Source organism: Elgaria multicarinata, chromosome 15 (genome assembly GCF_023053635.1).
Source record: "Elgaria multicarinata webbii isolate HBS135686 ecotype San Diego chromosome 15, rElgMul1.1.pri, whole genome shotgun sequence".
Lineage (NCBI taxonomy): Eukaryota > Metazoa > Chordata > Lepidosauria > Squamata > Anguidae > Elgaria > Elgaria multicarinata.
Window position 1 is genome coordinate 1,569,117 of NC_086185.1, and position 27,337 is coordinate 1,596,453.

The 27,337-nt window shown below is 47.9% G+C and overlaps 1 protein-coding gene across 1 annotated transcript in view; it reads left to right on the top strand.

Annotated features, from left to right (window-relative positions):
* Nucleotides 1–27,337, top strand: part of NRK (Nik related kinase) — an 88,598-nt gene that overhangs the window by 51,536 nt on the left and 9,725 nt on the right. The window contains exons 16-28 of the mRNA XM_063141844.1: nucleotides 5,107–5,238; nucleotides 6,198–6,265; nucleotides 8,086–8,177; nucleotides 9,571–9,644; nucleotides 10,150–10,277; nucleotides 11,338–11,422; nucleotides 14,471–14,641; nucleotides 15,443–15,572; nucleotides 16,452–16,610; nucleotides 20,177–20,320; nucleotides 21,928–22,062; nucleotides 22,495–22,595; nucleotides 24,061–24,210. Of these exons, the coding sequence (XP_062997914.1) occupies nucleotides 5,107–5,238; nucleotides 6,198–6,265; nucleotides 8,086–8,177; nucleotides 9,571–9,644; nucleotides 10,150–10,277; nucleotides 11,338–11,422; nucleotides 14,471–14,641; nucleotides 15,443–15,572; nucleotides 16,452–16,610; nucleotides 20,177–20,320; nucleotides 21,928–22,062; nucleotides 22,495–22,595; nucleotides 24,061–24,210 (1,569 nt within the window). The remainder of the gene's footprint in view (nucleotides 1–5,106; nucleotides 5,239–6,197; nucleotides 6,266–8,085; nucleotides 8,178–9,570; nucleotides 9,645–10,149; nucleotides 10,278–11,337; nucleotides 11,423–14,470; nucleotides 14,642–15,442; nucleotides 15,573–16,451; nucleotides 16,611–20,176; nucleotides 20,321–21,927; nucleotides 22,063–22,494; nucleotides 22,596–24,060; nucleotides 24,211–27,337) is intronic.

Sequence of the window (27,337 nt, forward strand, 5' to 3'; positions counted from 1 at the left end):
AATGCATATAAAATGGAATAAATCAATAAATAAACAAAGGAGGGGTGGAATTAAAAGCAGCAGTGTTGCTCTATAAACAGCAAGAAGATTTTTTTTAAAAAGGCTGTATCTGTCTTTTACCAGCAATAGGGGGACGTGCCCGGGGGAGGGGGAAGTAGCTGCCAGTTCAAGACAGCCACCAACAGCTCTGAGAAGAAGTAAAACGCTCACTTCAACTCATAACAGGCATTGCTCCACCACTGAAAAGTGACCTTTCACTTCAACTCATGATAGGCATTGCTCCACCGTTTTATTCTCTTTGGAAGGCTCTAATGGCCTTCCAGTGCAGGAGAGAGTGGGGGCACGTCCACGATGAGATGCCCTAGGGGAGCTCATCCCCTTGCACCACATCTATTCAGTTGTTCACCAAGGTTAGGGTGGGGAGCAGTGCTGTGTTTCTATCTCTTATTCTTGGCTTAGTATATGATTTCAGGTTGTGTTTGTGCATTTGGTGGGGCTACTGTGTTAAAAAACACGGGGAAAAGCCCGTTCAGATGAAGAAAGAGAAGTTTCCCAGAATCCCAAGTTACCTGTTTTGCCTATGCCCTCCTCCAACTTTGGGATCATCATGACCGGGAGCTGACTCTGCCCCTCAGCCCTTTGAAAAAGGTATTTTTCCTGCCGATTTTTTAAAAACTTCTAGCGCGCAACCCGTACGATGCAGAAAGTTGAGAGTAGTCTCAAAATGACCCCCATCCACGACTCTCTGTGCACAAGAATTTTCAGAATGATAGCTTAAACCCCCCCCAGTTATCCCCGATTCTTTCCCTCAATGCAATCCTATGGGCGAAAAGCCGAAAACGCCGTTTGAGCCGCGCGGTTGACCCGATTTTCACAAAAATATAGCACGCGACCCAGACAATGCAGAGAGGTGAGAGTGGTCTCAAAATGACCCCCATCCACGACTCTCTGAGCACAAGAATTTCTAGAACGATAGCTTCAAAAACAACCTAGTTATGCGCGATTATTTGCCGCAATGCAATCCTATGGCGAAATGTTTTCAAGATGGCGACTGGAGCGCTCCGCCTGAACTAGGAGCTCCGAAAAATGGCCGCTTCTCTTCGCCTTGCTTCTAGGGGGTCCGCGGTCCGCTCCTACTCCGCCTCTGGGTAAGGCGGAGCAGGCCAATCCGCTACTGCTTCTACGCTCCTAATCGGAGCGGATCACACCCCTAGTGCATAACATCCTGTGGCACCGTAGATGTATCACATGTGAGGAGGAAGAAAGGCGTGCTCCAGCAGATGTTGCAAGGGAGTGTCCCTCTTGTGGGCTGGGGCTCCTCAGCTTCTGTTGAGCGGAGGCAGAGACACTCTACCTGGTTGCTCCTGGTTGCTCCTCTGTCTGATGAGCAGCCTGGCCTGGGAGCCTTCAACCGATCTTCCCTCCACACGTCAGGGTGTTTGTCTGCCACTTGCTTCCATAGCAAAGCACATCTCACTTCCACAGTCGTATGTGAGACTTGGAGAGTAGGCAGCAATTTACGTTGTCACTGGCCATAGTGGGAACCGCAGGGACTTCATGCCGACTCATAAGTGTGTCTCGAAACCAGTCTTGGGACCCCTGTGCTCTTAATCCAGGACTAGTTTTATATAACGCTGAGCTGAAAGTTCGCTACTATAGCATTCTGGCTCAGATCTGGGATACAAGCGTGGGGATGAAAGGGCCCCAAATCCGTCAGATTTCTGACATGGGGAGTAATTCATGGGCCGGCAAGATGAAATACTCACCACGTGTGCAGGGAGAGGGATTCTGAAGGCTGCCAGCAGCCATCGTATTGTATACTAAAACGCACAGCGCTGGGAGCAGAGGTAGCTTTACTGAGATGGGAGCTTTCCGTTGCAAAATAGCGGTTGCCCGTGGGGCCACCATTTCCCCCCAGAAGCCCCCCTTCATAGCGATGCTATATCATTACAATAATGTATCATCACAGTGCATCACTCCAAGGGCTTTGGGCAGGGAGTAAAACGGCAGCCGCTGGAACTCCTCGCCTCATGGCAGCATTGAATTTCATCTGCCACCTCTCAAATTGCCAAAATGTCTGCCTAGTTTTAAAATGGCATCCGTTTTTGCTCGGCCCCTGTTTTGTGAAATTGCCCCTCGCCGGCTGCCTCTTAGGCCATTCCCAGGTGCCGCTCAGCTTGGCCACTCGGGATACCAACGGCAGCACGGACTTTCCAGCCCAGGAGTAACTTGTTCTTCCCTCAGAATATCTTTTTAAGTGTTTTGCTGAATCAGGCTCCAAGAAAATGACGGGAAGGCCGCACCTTGATAACAGGCTTGTTCAAGCCTCCCCTTCCCTCGCAGGGCTGGCTGCTTTTGAGAACAGCTTGACACTCCCAGCCCGTCTGGTGTAAATAAACACTATCATTAGTTGCCATCATATTGGACAAAGAGGAGGAAAACAAGACTTTTAAGTATCATATTATTAAGTGCTGTACCTGCTGAAAATGCTGTTTTGTGCAAAACCTGAAATTTTTGCCAAGAAGTGAGAAAAAGTAGCCAAGGGCCTTGCTGCAGGGAAAGGGGTGGAGCAGACATTCAGAGGGAAACAGGGCTTCCCTCAGAGTTGCAACAAGTGTAAGGGAAACGGAGGCCCACATTCCTCACCCCCTCCATCTTCAAGGAGCCAATGGGTAGTGTCCAATATTAGTCCTACATAGAGTAAACCCATTGAAATGAATGAGAATCATGACTAACAACTCTCATTCCTTCCAATGGGTCTACTCTAAGTAGGAGTAGACCCATTGAAAGGGATGCTACCCATAGTTCCCATGAATAAGACTTTTGAGAGCCAAGACCAGCATTATACCTGACATCTTGGGCACTGCTGAGGTCCAACACCCTAGAAGATCCACTGCTGACACCACTCCAGGAGGCCCCATTTTAAAAACTGGGGGAAAAAACAAAAATCCAACCTGGCATTCTGAGTGGGGCTGGATGGCTTGGCTCGCTGCCGTGTTAATTACCCACAATGCCGTGGTGTAGCACACCACTGTGGGACATTAAAATGCGGCTTGATTCTGCGGCGCCATTGCCTGACACCGCCAAGTAAACCCAAGAGTGGTCCGCAAACAGGGGAGGGGACCCACGAGGGGTCGCTCGTCCCAGAGCCCTGTTGGGACTGAAACCAACCCCGTTGGGCCCAGCAAGATTCAACAGGCCAAGTCATCGATCAACAGCATAATCATATGCATGGGGACACATAACAAATATATAGTAAGTCTCCACACCCAGACGCAGAAATATCTTGTAACTAGCCGCACAACCTGACCCTATTCCTGTTTCTTCAAAATTAAGGCCCTTTTGAATCCAGGAAGACTTACTCCTAGTTAAGTATGTGCAGCATTTAAGCAAGTGAAGTGAAGTGACTGTAGCATTACAAACATAGACTCCTTAGCGACCTTATTTGTTTTAAAATTGGTTTAGCAGTGTGATTCCTTGCAAGGTTATCTTGGAAGGGCAAGACAGGAACTGCAAAATGAAATTGCAATACCTTTTGTTTGCTCAGGACTTTGGTTTGAGCGGATTTATTCACATAGTTTCTTTTTAAAAAAAGGTAACAGAAGGACTCCTTTGAAGTGTCATCACCAGGCAGCTAAACCCTTTTTATTCCTGCAAAATCTGCCTGGGTGTCCTTAAGAGCTACAGGAAGTAAAGGGGGCTGATTTATTTTATTTTAATTTTTACGTTTGAAAGAGGAAGCTCAGAGCACAGCGGTTATATCAGCTTGTTGTGGCCCTAAATCAGTTCTGACTCAGAGGAGAGAAATGTCTGCTAATGAATAAAGAAACCCTCTTTTGAGCGCTCCGTCCCTTCTTAGCGTGTGAGATCTGACAGAACAGCAGAGTGAGATGGCAGAGCTGCAGGGCATTCCTGGCGTATTTCTGCCAGGGCTGTATCCGGATAATGGAACTGTGTCAGCCCCATGAATTGGATGTCAGAAAGCAGCAACGGGACGGGGCGGTCGTCCCGGGTGCCAGGGAAGGTGGGAAGGGGGCTTTGGGGGGTTCAGATCCCTCTTGGACGACACCTTAGTCTTTCTGCCCCACCGCGTTGCCTTGGGCTTCGACCCCATGGAGGGAGGAGGCAGCAGTCCCCCACGCTATGGCCAGATGTACTGTGTTTCGATTTAAATGATCATCACGCTCATTTCTAAATTTGCATCTATGCATATAAATTAACATATGCAAATGCTATGCAAATCACTGTCCTCTTGTTGCGTTTCCTCTTTTGTGGCTGCCACGACACAGGCTCTGAACAACAGACCCGGCCACGGCTACTCCCTGCTCAAGCCAAGCACCACCGCTTGATACGCCTGAGGCGAGGGACAAACACCGCCTTCCACCAAACTATGTGGAGAAAGGGGTTAAATGGAGAAGGATTTCAATAATAAAATAATGTGCTGTGAATTATATGTGCTGAGGTGAATTATTGTCAGAGTGGGTGCTAAATGTATAAACTTCAGATGATAAATGCCAAACAGACACGTGGGATTTTTGTGGTAGTTAAAACAAAATAATTGAAATTTATTTTAAAAAGTTCACAAGCTTTGTTTCAAAATAAAACTTTTAAAAACTTTTTTGAAACCTTTCATCCAATCCTTCCACTCATTCACATACGCGCTTTCCTTTCTCTCACACAATCACTCTTGAGCTTTCTTTATTGTCAGTATTGTTTAATATACGTCTACTATGTGCACACCACACTCCAAAGACACCACTCTCTACTCTGAACCTCAAATTCTCCAGACCCAAGTACTCTAAACCTCAAGAGCTAACACACAGAGAGCGCTAAGAGTACCCAAAAGTCTCCCTCAAGCCCCTCAGTCCTTCCCTTATATATCACTCCTCCTCCTCCTCCCCAGACATTCTAACTCCGCCCACTCAGGCCAATATTCTAAAAACCACAGACTTACAAAATTCAGACATACATTTGGGGACTGACTTGTGGGGTGTAACGCCACAGTGGCCACCTTACCTGCCCTTTGTGTTGATGGGGCTACAGCTGCTCCTGTCACTCTCACTAGCAATTAATAGTTAACTCCATGTGTGCTTTATGTGCTTGAAGAATGAAAACCTATGGAGCAGCCGAGAGATGTATCACAGCAGTTCCTTGTCTGACGTGGCCGTGACACCGCTGAGCCCTGGCCAGGATGAGGTCTTCTGGAATATGGGGCAGACTGAAGAGCAACCGCCCAAGGTAGTGGAAGTGTCTCTGTGGCCAAAGGGTTCTTTATTGGGGGCGCGGGGGAGTGTTATGAACCAGCGTTGCATTTTTAAAGCTATCAAAGTTCTGCTCCCAAGTAAACCATGCCCTGTATGTATGAAGAGGAAGTAGAGTTCTAAAGCCCATGTAGATGATGAAACGTCGATGAAATGTGCCTGGATTTGCCTGTCCTGTGTAATAGATCCTCCGTGCAGGTGTCCGGAGTGGCACTCGGCGGCTGCCCACTCAGAGCCCCTGTGGCTTTTTGAGATTTCACCAAGTGTTGCCCATGTATCTCCCAGCTTTGTCCCTGCAGCTTTGAAGAGGAAATCCTTCCTTTTAAAAAGAAAAGAAGGCTTAAATTCTCAGGACTCTGAATTCTGAGCGCATGACCACCTGCCAGGCCCATGTGGCATAACTGCAGCATACAACAGAGCAGAGAGAAACTCCCAGGAGATCCGTGGGATCCGTTGACAACACAGCTCTGTCGACACCTGCTGTGTCTAGGCTGTTTCTTTGGGAAATGAATTACAGCACAATTCTATGCATGACTACTTGGAAGTAAGTCCTGTTGTGTTCAATTTGGCTTACTCCCTGGTAAATAGGTTTAGAAATGCAGTCTCAGGCTGCAACCCTACGTGCATTTACCTGGGAGCAGGCCCCAATGAACGCAAGGGGATTTCTGAAGAATCAGGCATGGGGTTGCACTGTGCATTTCCAAACTCGCTCCGTGTATCAGTTGTCTTTTTGAACCAAACATGCTGACCTGAGAGCAGTTGTTCAGTATATCGGTAACGTGGTTGTACAAAATGGGTTACGTTTTGAATGCTCTGTGCATATCCTATCTCTTGAGGGCTTTGGGTGAGCTTTGCAGTATTGTAAGTTAAATTCATGCTCCCCTTGTGTGTGTTTTCAAAAGTAGTCAGCAGAAGCTGTTGCTTTATTTCTTTAAGGTTCCTCAAAGAACAACCTCCAAATTTTTAACCAGGGACCATCTCAGCCATCAGAGTTACCCTTCGAGGTAAGCTGGAGGTTCCTCCTTAAACGAACATTGATATATGTCTATGTAGCGAGGCTGGGGGAATCTGTGGCCTACCAGATGTTGGACTACAATGTCCATCATCTCTGGCTGGGGCAAATGGGCATTCAAGTCTAACATCATCCAGAGGGCCGTAGAATTGCCACCCCTTCTGGTCAGGGTCCGTGTGGTGCAGTACGCTGATGGTTGACCTTCTTGGACTGAGGAGACCTGGGTTCACATCCCTGCTGTGCCTTGGAGTTCACCTGGGCCAGCCAATATCTCTCATCCTGTCCTACCCTGCAAGGTTGTTGTGAGGATTAAATGCAGTCAGAGCTTATGTGCACCATGGTTATCAAGGTGGATTGTTCGTACAACAGTGCACTGCATTCAGACAGCACAATAACAAGACCCCACAACAACAACAACCCACACTCAACCACTGAGTGTAGGTTAGCAAGTTGTACGAACCCAGAGACTAGCCCAAGGTTAAGTGACCTTCATAGGTGAGCAGGAATTTGAATCAGGGTCTCTTCTGGAGCTCCAGCCACCATAACACTCCCCCGGGTCATCACAGCCCCAGCGGCAGGGGCCCGGCTCCTTCCAGTGGCACACACAGAATTGTTTGATGGTGGACAGGCATTCCCAAGCGCCGGTCAGATCGGCTTGGAAGATGCAAACGGCAGGGAATTAGTTCAGCCTTTCCGAGCCCCATCCGATCTGATGCCCGAGCCCAGCCCACCCGCTCATCCCCTCATAATCCTATTTTCAAAAATCACCAATTACCGTAAAGAGACCCCCCTCCCCCCTCTTTCACTCCACCCACCTACCCAGGTGCTGCTCTTACTCCAGCACTGGAGGTGGCAAGTGTGTGGGGGGGGGAGATCAAAGAGGGGAGGATTTTGAGGACCATCCGTGAGTGGAAAGTGGCAGCAGGGGGGTGGGGGGAGGAGGAGGAAGCAGGGAAGGCGGGGAATTCTTTTCCAGATCCAATTTTAATCCAAGCCAGATAAGAATTTGCAGGGGGGGGGGTCCTGATACTCACCTAGTGTTTGGGGCATTTTATTTATTTATTTATTTATTTATTTGATTTCTATATTGCCCAACAGCTGAAAGTCTCTGGACAGTTCACCACAATTAAACCATAAAATGCAACATGATAAAGCATAATAGGAAAGTTCAAAGCTACAGTATAAAACTAACATGAAAAATAAAAACCAAAATAAACCCTTGCAGCGATGCAAAGATTTAAAATACAGTAACATATTGAAAAACTACAGAATCTGAAAGGCTTAAATGCCTGGGAAAATCAGAAGCTCTTCACCCAGCACCGAAAAGAGCAGAGCGTAGGTACCAGGCGAGCCTCTCTGGGGAGCTTATTCTGCAGCCAGGGTGCCACAACAGAAAAGGCCCTCCTCTTAGTAGCCAGCCACCTCACCTCATTTGTTAGGGGCTCCTGGAGAAGGACCCCTGAAGATAATCTTTGGGTCTGGGCAAGTACCGTATATGGGAGGAGACGGTCCTTCGGGTAACCTGGTAAGCCCCCCAAGGGTCGCATCTACGAACCTGGAAAAGTGAGTCTCACCAATGTCTCTCGTGGCACTGCATCTTGAAGAGGCCATTGCCGTGTTTCATATCATCCATTCCAGGAGCGTTCGGTTTTCCCACCTGGAGATCTGATCATCCTTCCCCCCGGGGGATGGGGAGCCTTGGTTGTGCCGTTTTCAGAACCTGGGACAGGACATGCAGCAGGGGTCCATGGCCGCCACTTCCTCCCCCTCTTCTGGGGCTTAGTTTTCTCTTCCTTCATTTGTTCTTCACAGCGCACAGCAGCTGTCCCTGGGGGGCCACGCCGTGAAAGCCAACAGCAGGCGAAGGGAGCTGGCGCCTCATCAGAACAACCGACCGACGGCAGGTGATCCTCCGGCCGGGCTCTTCACGGCCCACACCGTCCATCTTTGCGCAGCGTGTCCCTGCCCAGGGGGCGGGGCGGGGCGGAGAAGTGACCTCTGCGGTGGCGAACGCGCCCCGTTGAGGAGGCAGCCTTTGCTCCAGGGCGCTGTTTGGTGCCCGGGCCCGTGTGTTTCTGGAATTAGTTTCAGATACTGCATTGCAAACCTAAGCCTAAAGTGGGAACCTCCTGTGGTGCTGTGTTTGAGAAGTTTTCGCCCGCCTCAGAGAAAGCGAACGTGAGATTCCCGAGGCTGCCCGTTGGCCCAGCAGCCAGGGAGCTTTAGAAAGCGGGGAAGGGTGAAAACGGCTCTTTGCCCCAGTTTCTGCTTCCACGGGAAGGAGTCGAAAGGCGGGGCAGAGCCAATGTGGCACAGCAGTGACAGCAGAAGGAGGGACGGAGAGGGCCCACAGACGGCGGACCAGATTGGGCTCAGGAGGTCTCCTCCACTGGCCCGCAGAGGCCCCTCCTCCAAGCCCTGCCCCCTCCCTCCACGCCCCAGGGCCCTTCCCGCCCCAGGGCCCTTCCCGCCAGGTGCCTCGGGGGTCCAAGCAAGCCTGTCAGGGGGCCCACGCCAGCAGGGGGGGTTTCCTTGTCCACTTTGGGCCGTGGCCGCGGCCACTGGTGTCACGCTGCTCACAACATGGCCCTCGTGCGAAACGAGGCCCTTTACCCCTGCGTTAGAGGGTTGGGCCAGGACTGGGGAAGTCGAAGTTCAGCAGCCACAAAGCGCTCTGGGTGACCTTAGGGTAGGACTGCCTCTCAGACTAACCTACCTCGTAGGGTCGTTGTAAGGATAAAAGAGCTTCAGCTATTGGGCAGGATAGAAATGCACTAAATGAATAAATCTGGTGTGGGGAGAAAGGTGGGATAAAAAAGTATTAATCAAAGAAATTGATAAATAGCGTTGCTCTCCTTTCAGTGCCGGCTCAAGGGATTTGTTGATTTAAAAAAATACTGGCCCATATTTCCACTATAAAAAGTCTCCAGGGCAACTTACAATAATAAAGTCCTAACAAAAACTTCCTAAACCCAACCAAGTCCTAAAATATAGCAGCAGTACTAGTTTATAAAACCTGACATTCAAGACAAAAACATCCATGAAAGGCAATGATGTTATTTACAAGTTTGGGTAAATAGGACAGTATTTATTTTAAATGTGGAAACACAATACACTCTGATCAGGAGGTTAAGAACGTTGTTGTTGTTGTTATATTTATTGTTATTGATGATAGAATTGCCTTATCCTGCCTTTCAAACATGTTCCCAGGGCTGAGACTGGATGTGCTTATTTGTTTGATTTGATTGAATGAATGACTAACGTACCTCTCTGAAATGTTCTTTCTGGGACACGCAGGATCATCCAGACCAGAGGGCCAACACCAGTCTTCTAAGAAACCAGGAAATGCATCTCACCCGTTCCATTTTTCAGTAGGTTTTTTTTCACTGTCTATTGCTAGTTCTTTTAGTCCTCCTCCTCCTTCTCCGCATTCTTCTTCTCCTCCTCCTTATCTGCCTTCTCCTCCTCCGCCTTCTCTTCTTCCTCCTCCTCCTTCTCTTCCTTATTATTAGTATTAGTATAAGTATTGTTATTATTATGCCTGTCACCTGATTTAAAAAAAGTCTTAATTGATGTAGCATATGAGATTTAATAGACTATTCTATCAGTTACATTTGTGAATTGGTAGAAACCAATGGCTCAGGCGTAAGAAGGACCCAACCTTTGCTTTTAGATGTTGCCCCTATAGGTCAGTGTTTTGAGTATTCCAAGGTTTAGATCTGGGGTGGTGGGCAACGTAGCCAGTGGTGAGGGAGAATGGGACCCGTAGGCCAAAACGTCAGGAGAGCCACAAGTCGCCCACCCCGGGTTCATGAGAAGTTTGCTGTGGGTGCTTAGATGCACCCAGGGTACGAAGACGCTCTTCTCTTCGTCCAGACTCCACCCTTCTGGGTCAAGGGGAAAGATGGCGGCAGCTTGCTCCAGAAATCAGCAGAGTATTCATCCTCCAGTGACGAAGTGTGCAGCAGCGAGGACGACGAGGACAATTTTGGCAATCACATAAGGTTGGCTTTCCAAATCTTCCCTCCATCCAAGGTTGACTGATTAAAAAGATAATGGGATATTAGTTGGGTTTTGTGTTTCATGGTGCAAGGAGAATTGATAAATCTGGGGTTTCCCAGGGGTAAGATTGAACAGATGTTCTTGTCCAGGGGAGACTTGTATCCACCCAGTTTCCAGACGCCCCACTTCCTCTAACCTGCAGCCCCTAAGGGTGACCTGACATTCCCCCCGCCACCCTGTCTGTACGCGCCAGAGATTCTCGTTCAGTGGGCTCTCTCATGGCCACTGCTAGAAGCAATGTTATGGCGATCTGTATCAGGATTGCTGGGCTGTGTGCGTGTGTCTGCACATGTATGTGTGTGCTCACATGTGTGCACAGAGGTGCGTGTGGCTGCCAAGCCAGCATCACGCCTGGCCCTCGGAGGCGAAAAGCAGGTGTGCCCTGCTTTAAGGGCTACATGTGCTTCTGATGTTGGCCAAAAACAGAGTGATCAGAAAGGAGCAAGACAGTGAAAAAGAAGAAGTGTACAACCCCTTTGGAGGAGGGACCGTGGCTCCGTGGTGGAGCACGTGGTTCCCGGGTTCAATCCCCAAAACCACCAGTTAGAAGGAACTGGCAGCAGAAGTAAGAGGGATCTCTCTCTCTCTCTCTCTCTCTCTCTCTCTTTCTCTCTCTCTTTGTCTGAGCCATGGGGGATCCACTGCCAGTCAGAGGAGAGAGGTGTGGCTTCCCCAGCCTGGTGTCCTCTGGTGGTCTTAGACTGCAACTCCTGTCATCCCTGGCACTTGCCATGCTGCCTGAGTCTCATGGGGAGTGTAAGTCCAAAACATCCGGAGGTCACCTGGCTGAAAATAGTTTGGACAGGAATGATATCATGGAAAAAAGTAAATTGTGAATTGCTTTAACTTACTTGATATTGTTGGGGGTGGGATGGGGCTTATGACGCCTGCAGCTGTTTAGGGATTTGTTTTATTTTAGAATGTGTGGCTTTTTTCCTTTTGAACTTTCCTTCCTTTTTTATTTTTTCTTGCTTCTGTTCACTAATTGGCGTTTGTTGCTAGGCAACCACTCAGCAATGGAGTGACAGGTTTCTCAAGAGCAGATGGGATCGAACTGAAACCTCAGAACGCTCTCGCGGATCACAAGGTAACCCAGACCGTTCCAAAGGGCTCCCTCTCTGCGCGCGGAGCAGCTGGAGAAGTCCCATGTGCGGCCGCTGATTTTGCAGCCTTGGCCTGCCGCGCCTCCTCAGCAGCGCCCTGTCCAAGAACCCACATGCACCGCGTGTCGCCCCGTGGGAATTATCCCTGCGTCATAAGGTTCCCTTCTCTGCCCCTTCAGGCTCTGGGGCAGAAAACAGTGGCCGGCCCAAGAGTTCATTTGGCCCATTCCCAAGTCCAGCAGCCCCCAGTTGGGCTTTGCTGAGCCATAATGCTCCACCTGGGCTCACATCCCGCAAGTGTTTGCAGCTGCTCATCTCCTTGGCCAGAAAGCAGGAACTTGCACAAGGGAAAGAGCCTTGCTTAAAAAAAAAAAAAAAAAACCAAAAAACAAAACCCAGCTACCACCAGCATTACCAGTCCTTTTTATGCCAGTCTGTACCTTTTAGATTCCATTCTGGGCTTACTCACACTTTGGAACAAGCCTGCTAAATCTCCCTGTTAGCTAGGTTTGATCCCTTCTGCTTGCAAGAATTAGAGTAATCAGATTAAGGGAGGAATTACAAAAAGTTATGAGATCAATGCTTCATTTACACTTCTGTGGCATCGCAAAGCATCCTGAATTTAAACCTGAGCGCCTTATATCTTTCTTCCTTTTTTAAAAACAAAGTGATTTTCTGTTTCATCTACACATCATTCTTTTCATTTCCTGAAGCCAATATTTAGTAATTTCCTCTTGCAGATGTGAACAGTTAAAATGGTTTTGAAAACTTTTTTTGCTTCTGAAATATACAACCATGTTACTGTATACATATTAATGCCATCACCTTCACCTCCTGCAAAAACAAAAAACAAAAAAAAGATCCTAAAATAAGATGCATTGCAGAAACGTCCAAAATGCAGAACCCAATAAAATTAAAACAATATGGTTCAAATCAGCTACGATTCTCATCGGTGTCTGGTGAGTGGTAGTTCCAAGATTCCTCTGGCTTTCTGCAGATGGGCATTCTGCACTTCCTCAGGAACACTCTGTCCCCCAGACAGTTTTTGCAACTGTAGAGAAAAATGACCCCGGCTATTTATTTATGTTGGTTTATTTTATGTATTGGTGGGACTTGGGTCCTGCCTTTCCAGGTTAACACCCTCTTTCCCTCAAGCACTGAATGACCCTTTGGTCATTTCCTGGGTTTCTTCCCCATTTGAAAAGGGTGAAATGCCTCCCTGGAGGCTTAGTTACTGGCAGCGAGAGCGTTGAGCTAAAATTGCGGGTGGGGGGCTGTTTCCTGCATTTTGGCCCAGTCTCTTCTGCCTCCGCTGCCCCACCCCGTCCCCCCCAAAACCACTGAAATATGGGCCCCGAGAGCTTCCCTGAAATTAAATCCAGCCCTCTGGCTGAAAGGTTCAGAACCCTGGACTTAAAGTCTGGAACTACAATATTGCCCAAGGCTGCAAAATGCTCCCCTACATTGGTACAGAGTTGGGGGTCCTGGTGAGAGGGAAGGAATACTCCCCCATTGGCCTTCCTCCTCCTCCTCCTCCTCCTCCTCCTCCTCCTCTTCCTCCTCCTCCTCCTCCTCCTCCTCTGCCCATCCCCTATCCCAAGGCTCAAATCCCTAAGAGGACTTTACTGAACTCCAGGGGAGGGATTCCAATTTGTGTTGTGTTTTGTGGGTTTTAACGTAAAGTGGGCAGCAAAATGTCTCCTTCTCTCATTTCTACATTTTCCAATTAGTGATTTGGCTTTGAAAACATCAAACTGTTTCCACTCAGGATTCACAGTTTGTCTGCAAACATCCTGGCTGGCATTCACAAGTGCTCAGCTCCAGACAGTTGTTTATCTTTTGTCGCAAGCGGCTTCCGTCTCCTGTGCCAGCTATAAAACATCTCCGTGGGTTATTGCTTCGCTGGAGCTTAGAGAGGAAATAGCTGTGTAACATTAGCAGCATCCACCTTGGTTCTGGATAGCAGCCTTTCTAGAACCGTCAGGCCTTCAAACTTTACTGATTGCTAAAGGTATCCAAAACCTTTGTGGGACCATAGATTTGGGAACACTGTTTTGTCCCAGCCAGACGTACCATAGCAGATGTTTACAGTCATAACTCAATTTGATTTAAGCAAAAACCTAAATGTGAGCATCTAACATGCTTGCATTGAAGTTATTTATCGTATATTTTAATTAAAAATATTTTTCTTTAGAAGTCTATCCCACCTCTCCTGTTATTCAGGAATGGGTACAAATACAGTAAAATCCTAAGAAACAAGGACAAGTGTAAAGTAACAAGAAATAAAACCACAAGCCAAATTCTGTTTCAATGGCAAACTAACCTCATGACTATACTCCTTGATTTCATTTCCAAAGAGCTATAAAATAATAAGTTGGCCTTACGTTTTATTATTTTCTCAAAACTCAGCAAGGAAGAGCACTACTCCTTAAAGTTTGTTCCAAAGACTCAGGGCCACTCCGCAAAAGGCCCTGCTTAAAGTTCATTCCAAAGCCCTGCTCCTCCCAACCTGACTTATCTGGAAGAAAAGATTTTGTTAAGTTCCTAACAAGCAGGGAGACTCCGGCGAGGGAAATTTGCCCTCTGAGGTACCTGGTTCTTCCGGTCTTGGTGCCGGATTCTTGAAAAGATGCCGCTTCGTTGTCCTCCTCCTGGGAGTCGAACGTGTCTTTGCCTCTCCATCACTATTGGTTGAGAGGATGGATTTGGCATTGTTTGTGAAGTGCTTTGAAGATGAACGCCACTGTATAAACACAGAGCATTACCAGTGTCCTTTAAGCAGTTGTCATCCATCAGAATCCCATTTCCAGCGTCGTTTTATTTTATTGCTTTTTTTTTCCTGAGGCGCTGACATTTCTGCCATAATCTGATTTTCATTAGCTTTGATGTACTACAGAGATTTGGACTTCCAACATTTGCCAGCATTTGTTACCACAAGGGCCTGGATTTGCTTCTGGGAGGGAGGCGAGGAGAAATGCCGCCCCCAATGCAGGTCACCCACCGCTCGGCCTTAAATTTGTTCTTTGGTGCAGGATCACGTTGCAGGAAAGCTCAGCTGCAGCGCGCACGAAGGGTTGTGGAGCAACCAGAATTATCTTCTCCCAGACCTCCTGCAGCAGAGCCAAATTTCGGGCTGTCCAGCAAACCAGCTAAAGGTTGCAGAGAACGGCCAAGAACCTCGAAGCAAGCCTGTTCCTACTAAGGTGAAATCTCCAGCTGTGCCGGCTCCAGGATTTGGGAGGGCCCGTGGGCCACAGGCCCTCCGTGGGGGCCCTCCCTCACCCATGGCCCCTCCTCACTGCCAGCAGCATCTTTGGCTCCTCCTCCTCTCTCTCCTGCTTGCTGCCACTTGCTTGCTGGGCAGGCAGAGAGCCAGGGGGCAAGGAGGGCGTGGGATCATCACCTCCTCCCCCTCCTCAGCACTACCGTTGCCTGGGCCAGAGGCAGAGTGGTGGAAAAAGCAGGCTGCAAGGGGGAAGAGGAGGAGGAGGGGCAACTCCGGGGCGCTCTTGGAGGAAGAGGGGCAACTTGGAGGAGGGGCAACTCCGGGGCCCTCAGCAGCCCCCCCCCCCCGGCCTACCTTTGGCACCTGCCCTAATCTCCAAATACGGCTGCGTTTAATTTGGGGTGCCTTTAAGTCTGACGGTCGCAGTCACCGCTCCATCCCATATTTCTCCACTTGCTTCTTTATGGCCAACTGGGTGGTGGAGCCTAGATTTAGGCCAGGGGGCTGCCATTGGCTGGGCTGTGGTCTAGTAGCAAAGGCAGCAGCTGTGTCTTGGTGCAACAACCAAGAAGGGATATGCACCATAGCCAAGCTCTAATAAAGTTGTAGCATTGTGTTTAGGGCAAGGTGTTATATGTGTGTGTGTGTGTGTGTGTGTGTGTGTGTGTGTTTTCGAGAGGATGTAAGACCATCAAGACCGTCTGCTACAGATATAACACCTTCGCAGCAGGCAGTTGTGATTAGGTCCATCCATGTCTTCATTTTTGTTTCATTTTAGACACCAAGCGCTGACCACACGCCCTCCAAAAACAGCTCCTCGTCTACTTCATCGTTCACGTCCTTCATAGATCCTCGGCTTCTCCAAATCTCTCCTCCTTCTAGTCCAACTGGACCCACCTGTGGTTCCCGTGAGTATAAGTCTGGTGAAGCATGACACCACGCTGGCCTGTTCTGCAGTGCGCGTTGGGCTGCATTCTTAGGGCGGGTTGCAGACGGTTCCGTTGCAGAGCCGAGGGTCTGCATGGAGCAAGTCCTGGGTTCCATCCTTGGCATTTCCAGGGACAGCGAGGAAAGTTTCTTGCCCAAGACCCACTGCTGATGTAAGGATGAATCAGTCTTGACATCAGGTTCTCCCTCATGCTAATTTTGAAGTTTCTGCAGAAATTGCTCTGGATCCAATATAGTCAGGATAGATCCATTGATATTAATGGGTCTGCTCTAAGTATGGCCACATCTTGCTTCATCGCTCATAAGAAAAGGACCCAAGTGGCAAATCAGAGGTAACATGAAATGCATGGAACATGGGACATTTGTAAACATGCCAATGGCAGGTGCTGGGATGCACATGTGCGATACTTATCAGGGTCTCAGCAGGTGGGACAGGGGAGCGTAACCCTTTTCTCCTCTTCTCTGGTCTTAAAAATGTCCCCTTTAAAATTGCTATTTGCTTTGGGAAGAAACCCCTCATTGACATAGCTTCAGGGAAGAAATGTTCGCCAAGACTGCAACAGGTGAGGAAAGGGTTAAACTTATCCTGCCCGGCAGCTGCAGTTTGCATTTAAAATAAGTAAATAAACTGCACATTAAGTGCAAAGATGCTTTTAATGTCATTTTTAGTCCGCCTCACAGATGCTCTTAACAAGAGGTGGGAAACGTTGCGACGGGGTGCGTTTCCCCAGGGGCCCGTGAGCCATGGGCAGAAGGGAGCAGGAACCTCGCGGGCCTCGCTGCGTTGGGCCGGCAGACCAAGCGGCCATTTCATCAGCCCCGCCTGCTTTTCCTCTCAGCATCCAATGTGAAAGCAGAGCCCACCAGCCGGCAAAACGCAAGGAAAGGATCCGTCGTCAACGTGAACCCCACAAACATCCGGCCGCAGAGCGACAGCCCGGAAATCCGCAAATATAAAAAGAAGTTCAATTCGGAGATCTTGTGTTCTGCACTGTGGGGTAAGCTGGCTTGTCTGAAGCAGAAACAGCTGGGGAATGTGGGTTGTTGGGACGGATGAAAGGTTTAATAAACCAAGTCTAGGAAGTTGCCAGGTAGCCATGGCCGCGTGATGCAGCACAGGAGCTTGTCTTAATCAAATCCACAGAAATATCCCCTAAGTTGCCCCATTCCTGCTAACCCTGAGTGGCACAGGCCAGGTTCCCCCTGGTCCAACTGAGGCTGGGAAGCTCTCCAGTAAGAGCAGTCAAGGCCAGGGGTGCTGGAGCTGTCCAGCCAATTCAGCAGGGAGAGCTGGACAACAGAGGTTTCACCAGAACAGCTAGGCAATAACGGGGCCATTTTGTAGTGGTCTTACCTCTTCCTGGAGCATCAGCAGTAGCGATGGATGGTCTCAGCTTCGTCCGTGCCACTGGCCAAACCCCCTGGACTGCCCATCCCTGTTCACCATGCCATGCAAACCGTCACACGGCCCTCTATTCTGGGCAACAGCGTGGGCTCGTTGCCGTCTCTGAGGTGAAAATGCTCAACGCCTGAGGTCCTGGGAATGGTGGTGGGGGTCTGGAGCTTGGGTGCATGACCAGGCGGGGCACATGGAGGAGTACCACATGGACTTCCCAGTTGAGACATCTTAAGGGGGGCAGCCTGGGGCTGTCCATTGGGGTACATTAATTCCCTTTGGTCCCAGCTATCACTATGGTCATTGCTGGAGTCCTGTTCCTCCTCGGAAATCCCACCTAGTTCTGGGTCCACGCATGAGCCTGTCCTGAAATAAGCTAGTGGTGATACTGGTCCTTGATGCCAGGTTCCTACCTCTGAGTACAATGTGCCAAATGCTGGACTACACTGCCCATCATTTAAGGATCCATCGTTGTTCTGGATGCCTTAGCCCTCCATCAGCTTTAGCTTTCCATCTTCCTTATACCCACCAGCACAATGAGGAGTTCTGCGGACCCGATACAATATTTTACCCACACCCCTCTGCCTTGATTTGAGTCTTAGATGAGAAACAAAATAAATGAATGAACCGCAAGAAAGAAATTATCCCAGGAAATGTAGATTTACAGTTTACAGTTCTCTGGGTTTCATTTGATGTATGTTTGGAGGAGGCCCAGATTTTAAATTAAGAACAGAACAGCATAGCAAAGCTGGTAATGACATGTGTGCTGAGGTGAAGAACGTGACGTTCTTACCGGGCCATGGATAGCACTTCACTGCGTTCTTTTTCTGCGCTGAGGGACACCTTCTGCCATCTCATTATTTCCACCAGAACACACTGATAAGAAACCTTATCAAACATGGCAGCCAAATGGAAGCCTCGCCTGATGGATGCCAGCTCCAACCGGCAGCCCATCACCACTCCCACTGGCTCCAGAACGAGGGCTTCTGTAGGCCAAGGTCTTCCTGGGGATTCGGAAAACAGCCCCTAGTGTGCCACGCTAGGCATGTTTAGGCAGGGAGAAGTCCTGCAACTCACAGCAGCCCTCCAGCCAGCCATGCTGAATGGGAAGGCTTCCTTCTACCTACCCTTGCTTAGGATTGTGCCCGTAATAAAGCCTGGGGAGGTGAGAGACCCCCACCCTGGAAAGATTCACAAGTCTGGTTGGAATTCATTTGGGTTCTTCCGGACGTCCTCGGATATTTCTCTCAAGCTGGACCAAGCCACTGTGTTTGTGTCACAATATCACTGAATGTGGAATTTCAATGGCAAGTCAAAGGCATTTGCTCCAGAAAGCTCCCCCCGCCCTTGAAGAAATGTTTGCCTGGCCCTTTCATTTTCACGCAATGACTCTTCCTTAGGAATGTTGGAAAAATGCTTCTGGGGACCAGAGTTTGACAGGTTTTCCTGGGCTTCCTCAGGCTCCCGCTGCAGCACCTGAATCAGTCTGCAGAGAGACAAGGCAGTTCACAGATTTTCAAGGCATTTTGCGCATTTTCCCCAAGGTTCTGCAGTTTGCGCACATTTCTGAACGATTTGCATAAATTACAGCTATAATTGATATGAATTCGGCCATAATTTGCACAAATTGTTTTTTACTTTGAATGTTTTTAATTTTTGTGATATGCCCAGAGAGCTCCGGCTATTGGGCGGTATAGAAATGCAATAAATAAATAAATAAATAAATAGCCAGCCCTGAGGAAAAAATACACAAAAAAAGTTCCCAGAGTTTGGGGAACAGGCCGCAGCTGGACTCACAAATGGAAATGGAGCTGGTACATGCCACGGAACTCCGCTGAGTTAGAAAAGAGCTGGATTCCCCAGTGACAGACATCCCTACTCTTCCTCCAGAGCCTTCAATGACATGACATGGAAAGATGAGGCCTTCTGGATCAGACCATAGGTCCATCGAGTCTAGAATTCTGTGTCCCACCATTATCAGCCATGCTACATGCAAACAGTGACATTCTCTGAGTATTGATCCCCAGCGAGCGTGGTGTAGTGATTAGAGCGTAGGACCGGAACTCAGGAGACCCGGGGTCTAGGGCCCACTCAGTCATAAAGCTCACTGAGTGAATTTGGGCCAGTCACTGACTCTCAGCCTAACCCACCTCACAGGGTTGTTGTTGTGAGGATAACAATGAAGAGGAGGAGGAGGATCACATATGCCGCCATGGGTTTCTTGGAGGGAAAAAGGTGGGATATAAATACAACAAATAAATAAGTAAATATTATAATAATAATAATAATAATAATAATAATAATAATAATAATAATAATAAAATATTTCTTACCCGCCTCTCCCTTTGGATATATTTAAAGTATATCCTTTTAAATATTTAGCCAAAATGTTAACACCAAAGTAGTCCAATGAGGATTGTAATCTCAGTGGTCGCAGAATGCTAAAGATCTATTTTGGGGATCGGGTTCAGCTCCTTGGATAGTTCCTTTAGTGTCCTGGCTGGTTCTGCCTGAGACCCAGAATGGATTCACAGTGTCAGGTATAGGCCTTGTACCTAGTGGTTAGATTTATTAGGAAATGCTTTGAGAATGTCAGATGTTCCCTGCAAGCTTATCTCTGTAAGCAGTTCCCATGGGAGTAGCTGGTTCACTTCTTTTCCAAAACACTCTGAAGTTCCCAGAGAACCAGCTACTTCAAGGCTGAAGCAAAGGAGTGAACCAGCTACTCCCATGGGAACTCCTTACAGAGTTAAGCTTGCAGGGAACATCTGACATTCTCAACGCATTTCCTAATAAATCTAACCACTAGGTACACGGCCTATACCTGATACACAGCCCCACTCAAATCGGAGCCACCAGCCTCCACTGATGCTGGCTGTTAGGAGGAATGGAATGGAGTATGCTGGAAGAGGGCATGGCTAACTGGCTAGCTGGCTGGACAACAAACAGTAGCACTGCAACATTTTGTTGCAGGTCCCAGTGACTAACTGCTGTCAGTAGACATGAATGTGCCGAATCCCCCTTTAAAGTGTCCGTCATAGATGAAGCCCAAAGGAGAGAAGAACCCGGGTCCCTCCGCTCCCTCATGGCTCAGGAAGTGGGTGGAAGTGGTCCAAATGACCTCCGTTGATTTACACGCCTGTGCTGCGTTTTTCTCCATGTTAACAGGGGTGAATTTACTTGTGGGGACTGAGAATGGATTGTGGCTTCTGGACCGAAGCGGGCAAGGAAGGGTTTACTCCCTGATAACCCGGAGGCGGTTCCAGCAGATGGACGTGCTTGAAGGACTCAACGTGCTCATTACCATCTCAGGTTCGTTGTGTGTCTATAAGCATCTGGACTTACGGAGGACCGGAAGCAATTGCAAAGAACGTTAGAGACTGCAAATTGGCTTGTAAAACCTCGTCGTTGCTTTCGTATGCTTCCATTCTTGTTCCTGAGGCAGATGTGATGCAGGATGTTTCATTGCCTACTTAATATGTAAACTGGTTTGCAAGATTTATGGAGTATTCCAACTCCTTAAAACCAGCTTAAATCTGGTTCCTGATGTCTAACAGCATCAATCAGGGTGAGTTTGTTTCTTTAAGTGGGCACCATCCCTGCCCTGGAATCTGATGTCAGCCGCTAAGGGCCAGGAAATGATCCCTCTTTGGGCACAGATTAGGCATGTATAGGTACAATATTGTGGTTACAGTCATTAGGGATTGGGGGCCTGTTAGTGGGTCAGAGTCGATCTCAAGGAAAAGAAAGAGTAGAAGGCATACTGGTGTAGCCTGGGCTCCCCACTAATTATGCAGTGATAACTTTTACTAGAACAAACTATTAGTAAAAGTGTGTGCAGACTTTCAAATTACACAGAACTCTTCATCAGGTAGTGTGAGAAAGCAGCTATTAATCCAGTTACAGTAATAATTCTAGATAAGATCCAGAACTCTCCCATGTGAAATGAGATAGAGATAGTTTATTGCTCAGTGGCAAACCCGGCTTTTGCAAATACATCAGACTAAAAACACAGAGCAAGAGAGAGAGTATCAGCGCATAAGAAAACAACAACAACGTCTACATATAATAATCCGGGATGAAATGATCTCCCTTTATAGAGCCGCAGATGTGGCCATATTTTTGTTGTTGATCTTGTTGTTGTTGTTGTTGTGAACCGTGCACACACACACACACACACACACACACACACACACACAATGGGCTATAACAAAAAGCAAAATCTAAAAAAAATATAGAAGTACACTCACAACCTCTAAAATATGTTTAAGCCCAACAAAAACAAGGCAAATGAATAAAATTTGTTGAGCATGAAAGAAGAAACATTTTATCAAGACTCGGCTTATCTATGGGATGTTCAATGAATGAATTAAGGGAACAATTGCATAAAAAACAAGAACAGATCAACAAATAGATTCCAAGGGACAAGTGGTCAGTTTCACGTGAATTGTTAGCTTAAAGACAGTCATGTTAGTGGCATTAAGGATCTTTCATACGATTTGGCTCACACTGCACAAGTTTAATTGAACTTAGAGCCGGTCGGAGTGGCAGGGAAGGTTTACAGCAACTCCTGCTTTTGAATAGCCAGGTTTCCAGAAACCTACTGCATAGGGGTGTACATTACAGGTACTTGCAAGAGGACAGGGGCTGCTAGGGATGGATAAGAATGTTTTTGGGTTCATTTTTTAATAAGAAGTTACCAAGATCCATACATTTGTTCATGAACAGGATGGAAAGAATTTTAACAGTGCAATCCTATTCACATTTAGACAGAAAAAGGTCCTAGAATTCCCAGCACACCCCAGCCAGTATGGCTGGCAGGAGGGATGCCAGGAGTTGTAGGACTTATGTTTAGTCAAACAGAGAAGTAACTTTCTTTTAAAACCTTCCTTTTCTGCTTCTGTTCCAACAAATACCAGGTAAAAAGAATAAGCTACGGGTCTACTACTTGTCCTGGTTACGAAACAAGATCTTGCGGAATGATCCTGACGTGGAGAAGCGCCAAGGATGGGTGTCGGTGGGTGACCTTGAAGGCTGCGTACACTATAAAGTGGGTGAGTCTCTTCCTTGCCCCTAAAAGGCCGCTCAGTGCCCAACTGAGCACAGATGGGATGGCGGAGGCCAGCGGCCCAAGCATCCGTTCGAGCCTCCTTTGGCTTCAAACCCAGGGAGTCCAGTCCACACTTGAGCGTTCTGAACTATGCTGGCTGGGGAATACTGGGAGTTGTAGGCCTTTTTTATTATTATTTGTTTTATTTTTTATTTACAATGTTTTGCATACTGCTCCATATCTAAAATAGCTCCCGGAGCAGTGAACATAAGAGGCAAAATAGTAAAAAGACTGAAACAACATATTAAATTATTAAAACAGAATGCCAATAAAAAAACGTTTCCCTGCCTAGCTGGTATAGGATTGAACCCTCGGAATGCCTTTCCAATTTCTATGACTAGTCAATTTATAAGACAAACAACCTATTGCTTTCCAGTGAAATACGAGAGGATCAAGTTTCTTGTGATTGCTGTGAAAAATTCAGTTGAGGTCTATGCCTGGGCTCCTAAACCATATCACAAATTTATGGCCTTTAAGGTAAGTATATAGTACAGATTCATACTTTTACTATGCTCTGATTTATTTGTTTTCCATAGTACATGTTCCTGTTCTTCCTATAATTATAAAATACAGACAATTATTGGAAAATAGGCTTTTTGCCATTGGGAGCTCTATCTATTAGCACTATCAACCAATTAAAGACCTCTCTACTGATTAAGCGTTTAGTCAGCTTATCAGTTTAAATCTGCAAAAATTTGCATATGAGAAAAACAAATTGCTCTAAAGGGAAAAAAGCATATTTTTGTTTTGAGTTGATGCATGTATGTGTCCCAGAACGCACCACTTTAGAAGAGGCAGGCCCCACTTTATTTTATTTATTTAAGTATTTATAAACCTCTTTGGAGGACCACAGACCCCCATAAAACTGTTCACAATTAAAAAAATTAAAAAGTTTCTATAAACAAAATAAAGCACAGAAGTAAACCCATCCAATATAAGAATAGCAGTCCAAAAACTTTTTAGACCAACGGTGCAGTGAGAAGGACATTGGAATAGTCAGGTCCATTTAAAGCTCACCAATGAGAGAGCTAACCGCGTCCTAAGGATGAGAGTTCCACAGTGACGGAGCCACCTCTGAAAAGGCCCTGCCTCCTGTACTCACCAATTTAATAGACCTCGATGGCGGGCCCACACAGGAGGCAATGCCTCATCTAAGATAGTTTTTGCCATCTGCACTTTTTAATCATTGCTTTTATTCCATGCGCTCCCAGAGGTTGGTCAGTCTCCCAGGAAAGGACCCGCATCTCAGTGGTAGTGCTCAAGCATTGCATGGAAGAGGTTCCACGTTCAATCTCCGGTTAAAAGGACTGAGTAGCTTCTCTGCCTGAGCAACTGGACAGCTGCTGCCATTCAGATTAGACCACAGTGGTCACAAAAATAGTCTGAACAGATACAAGACAGTTCCCTATGTCCCAATATATTAAAAACAAGCCAGAATTGGGCGGCTTAGTGTTGTAGGCCTTTTCTCCCGCTAAACTTGCCTAGGGTTGCACCCTTAATGTTGCAGCATTACTGTCTAATCTATTCCACAGACTTAAACTGATTTAAGGGTCACTCCCTGTTTCTAGGAAATCTTAGGACCTGTTATTCTGTGAAGCAGGTTAGGGACTTCTAAGAAAAGGGAGTTAGAGTCCCCAGGATTCTTTGGGGGAAGCCATGACAGGAAAGCGTTATGCAACAGCCGTCTGTTAGGAGTGTTATCCCAACTCTCGTTTTTCTTTTTCTACCCCGGGATCCAGGAGGAGAAGCTTCCTCCTGCCATAGCCTTGTCGGCATACCAGAGCTTGCACGGAGGCTTGCTTCGGGTCTCATGGCTTAACCTATAAGAGCTCATCACCAAATTCCTGACTGCAGCTATGATTTGGAAGAAGAAAGGGAAAATTACTCAGTAGCCCTCCTGTCAGCTACGAAGTAACAAGATGTCTCTTTTCCCCCATTACAGTCCTTCTCTCCACTTCACGAAAAACCACTCTTGGTTGACTTGACAGTTGAGAACGGGCAGAGGTTAAAAGTCATCTATGGCTCGCTGGTTGGATTCCATGCTATTGATGTGGACTCTGGCTCTGTGTATGACCTGTACCTGCCAACCCATGTAAGATACGATCATGGAAACATCTTTCCTCCCTGGGGCCGCTTTAAAATCATGACAATTCAATTATGTTTTCAGCCTGTTATTATTATGGTTCTCATCATTATTTAGGATATTCCTACTCAATTTTTTGATACATATTATTGCATTAAAGAGATTAAAGCCATTCAAAATGAACAAACAAGCAGTCCCAAGTCACCTGCTGCAGGTGAACTACAGAGCAGGTGTTCCTAGATGATGCCAGAAGAGGAGTCCGTCTGTCTGTGAGACCAACACAACCCCTTAAAATCCTGACAGCTGCTACTTCTCTGCAAAGTACTATGGTGGGGGGGAGGTTTTGCTGTGGAGAAGTGGTGAGGGGGGGAGGAGCATTTAACCCCTTCCCTGCCTGATACTTCTTCCTGCACCTCCTCCCTCCCTCCTGTTGCCTGCTCCTGTCAGTGCCTCCCCCTCCCCCCTGCCCCCCCCCAGCATGTGTTTCTGTCCCAAACCCAGGCCTGGAATCCCAGCCACCCGGGGGGGTGGGGGTGTTGCAAAGACGAGTTGGGTCGTGTGTTGTGTAGCTCTGGCCTCCATCTGACACTTCTGCTAAATGTAGTTTCCCCTTCAGTCTCAGAGCATAAGGCTACAAGATGTTGGTAAATGTGGTTAATATTTGTAGTGAGAATCCAGTTTTTAGAAAAGTTTTGCTGTTTTTATTTGCACGGGTTATATGTTTGCTGGGGGTGGGTGGGTCTATTTCTCTCCCTCCCATCTCAACAGGAGATTGCTGGCGCATGTTTTATTAATTTTTTATTTATTAAAATTAGGGGAATGGGGGGGAGGGAGAAAGTTAGCAAAGTTTCTATTAGATCTTTTCTTTTTCTTTTTTCACAAAAGCCAGAAATTGCATATTTTAACCTTTAGCATCTCTGATCATTGTGGTACCGGTTCAAGGCGTACACGGCTTTATAAATCTAAGCTGGTCTTGGTATTCTCCGCGTGTGGAATTGGGTTGTTGTTGTTGTAGTTGTTTAATTATTGTATTTCTCTTATGACATTTTTACCTGCCCTTCTTCCAAGGTGCTCAGCCTGGAATACGTGGTTCCCTCCCATCCCCCATAATGTTATGTTCACAATTACCCCGGGGCCCGTGGCTCCGGGGCCGACCTCGTGCTTCCCATGTGGCAGGTTCAGTCCCCGGCATCCAGTGGGGTTAGGAAAGAGGGTTGGGCGGGGGGGGGAGCTTAGCGCCCTGCCAAATAGGTGAGTCTCGAGTCAGAGGAAAGGAAAGAGAAGTGGCAAACGGCACTCTGAAGAAAACGCATTAAAACTGCAAGGGGAAAAGGTCGCCGTCTCCAAAAAATGACGCTCTTGAGCAGCAAACTCCCCATTTAATTATGTTCGCGGAGGAGCGATATTTCCCAGTCGAGTGCCCTCAATATGGGAACTCCCTCGGGAGAGTCGCAGCTCAGATCGTGTTCACTCATCGTCCACCCTGAGACGGAGTGCGCTAAAAATACATGTGCCCACCCCCACCCCCACCCCAGAGTGCAGGAACTGAAATTTGTGTGTTGCCGTCGTACTGGGGGTTGTCGCTCTTCGGGCTCTTTGACATTGGAAGGGTCCAAATCCGAGCAACTAGGCTAGAATTCTCTTCAAGAAGCACTTTGGAATCCGTGTTTCGGGAGCCTTGTGAAGCACGTTGGCCCCCTGGCACCCTCTTTCTCACCCGTTCTGCTCCCCGCTTTGCTCACTCATGCGAATAATACCACGACAGCGCATTAAGATTGCTCTCCGGCTCTGGATACCGGTCCTGGTGTTACGGATCGTGGCTGCAGAGACGGCGGACGGCATGGTTGGCCTGGGCATAATCAGTCTGGCAAGTAGCGCTCATGCGGTGCCCTGACGGTTCACCGGCTGCATGAGCAGGGCGCAGAATCGCATGTCCTTTCAGGGTGGGGGTGGGTGGAGCATCTCTACAGGGTGCGCATGCCTTTGCGGTTCGAGGAAACGGAAAGGGGCTTCCCATGTTCTGTGGCCCTGTGAAAATGCTAATTGCAGAGCTCCCTCATCACTGAATCGGGGACGCCCGGGGTAATCCTGCTCCTGGCACTGCAGAGTTGGAGTTGGGGCTGTTTGCAGGATGGGCTTTCTCTCACGACGCCTGACAGCAAAGCCCCCGCTCCGTGGGTGCTTAAGGTAGATCCTCTCTCTCGCTGGGGACCTGTGTGAGGAGGGGCTTGAGAGTTAGAGGTTCTAAGTTGCTTAAAGCTGTTTGAATATTGTATGGCGTGAGCCATGAGGCTTCTCCGGATGTGAATACAATGTGTGCTGAGGAGATTTTTAAACGTGGATTGGACTCCCTCGGGGGGTCAGGAAGGGTGTTTTCAACGTGCATCTGAACCCTTGAATGACCTTCTATTTAGAGCAGGGGGGGCACTCCTTGCAGTTGGGGGGGCATTTTTCTGCCCCCTCCAGAACCATCTGTGTGTGTGTGCTGCGAAAAAGGCTGGGTGTGGGTGGGGAACGTGTTGCTCAGCCTCGATTTAGAGAAAGAGGGTTGATGAATCTGGGCTGCGAAAGGACTTGGGCCGCCCCATGCCTAGGACTTAGGGCCAAACCAGACACGGCTTTCTCTTTGGGTAAAAACACCGTAGGTTTGGATCAGGACCACGGCACTGTGGGGAGGAGATTAATCGTTCCCTCAGCTTTAAAATTTCCTGTCTTAAGTCTCTTCCCCCCCCCCCCCGTGTTATGGATTTCAGACTCACACCCTCCACTCTGCCCAGGGTAAATAGTGCCTTCACCCGGGGGGGGGGGGGGTGTTCTTCAAAGGATGGCTTGGGGAGAAAGACTAACCCCCTTACACACACACACCACGACCCCAATCCAGATCCCCCCCAGCTGTGCCAAAGAAAAAGACATCTGAAAATCCAACCCCTGACCCCCGCTGCCGTGCGCTCACTTGGCCCTCTGGTTTAAAAAGCTTTGTCTGGACTGTGCAATTCTGTATAGCTGTCAGCAATTTTGTTGAGGCAAAATTGATGTATGGGACAGACATAAAAGGAGAGCAGATACTCCCTCCCCTCCAATCCCCCCTCCCCCCAAAAAAAGACTCACAAAAGAAGGAAAGTGAAAATAACCAAGA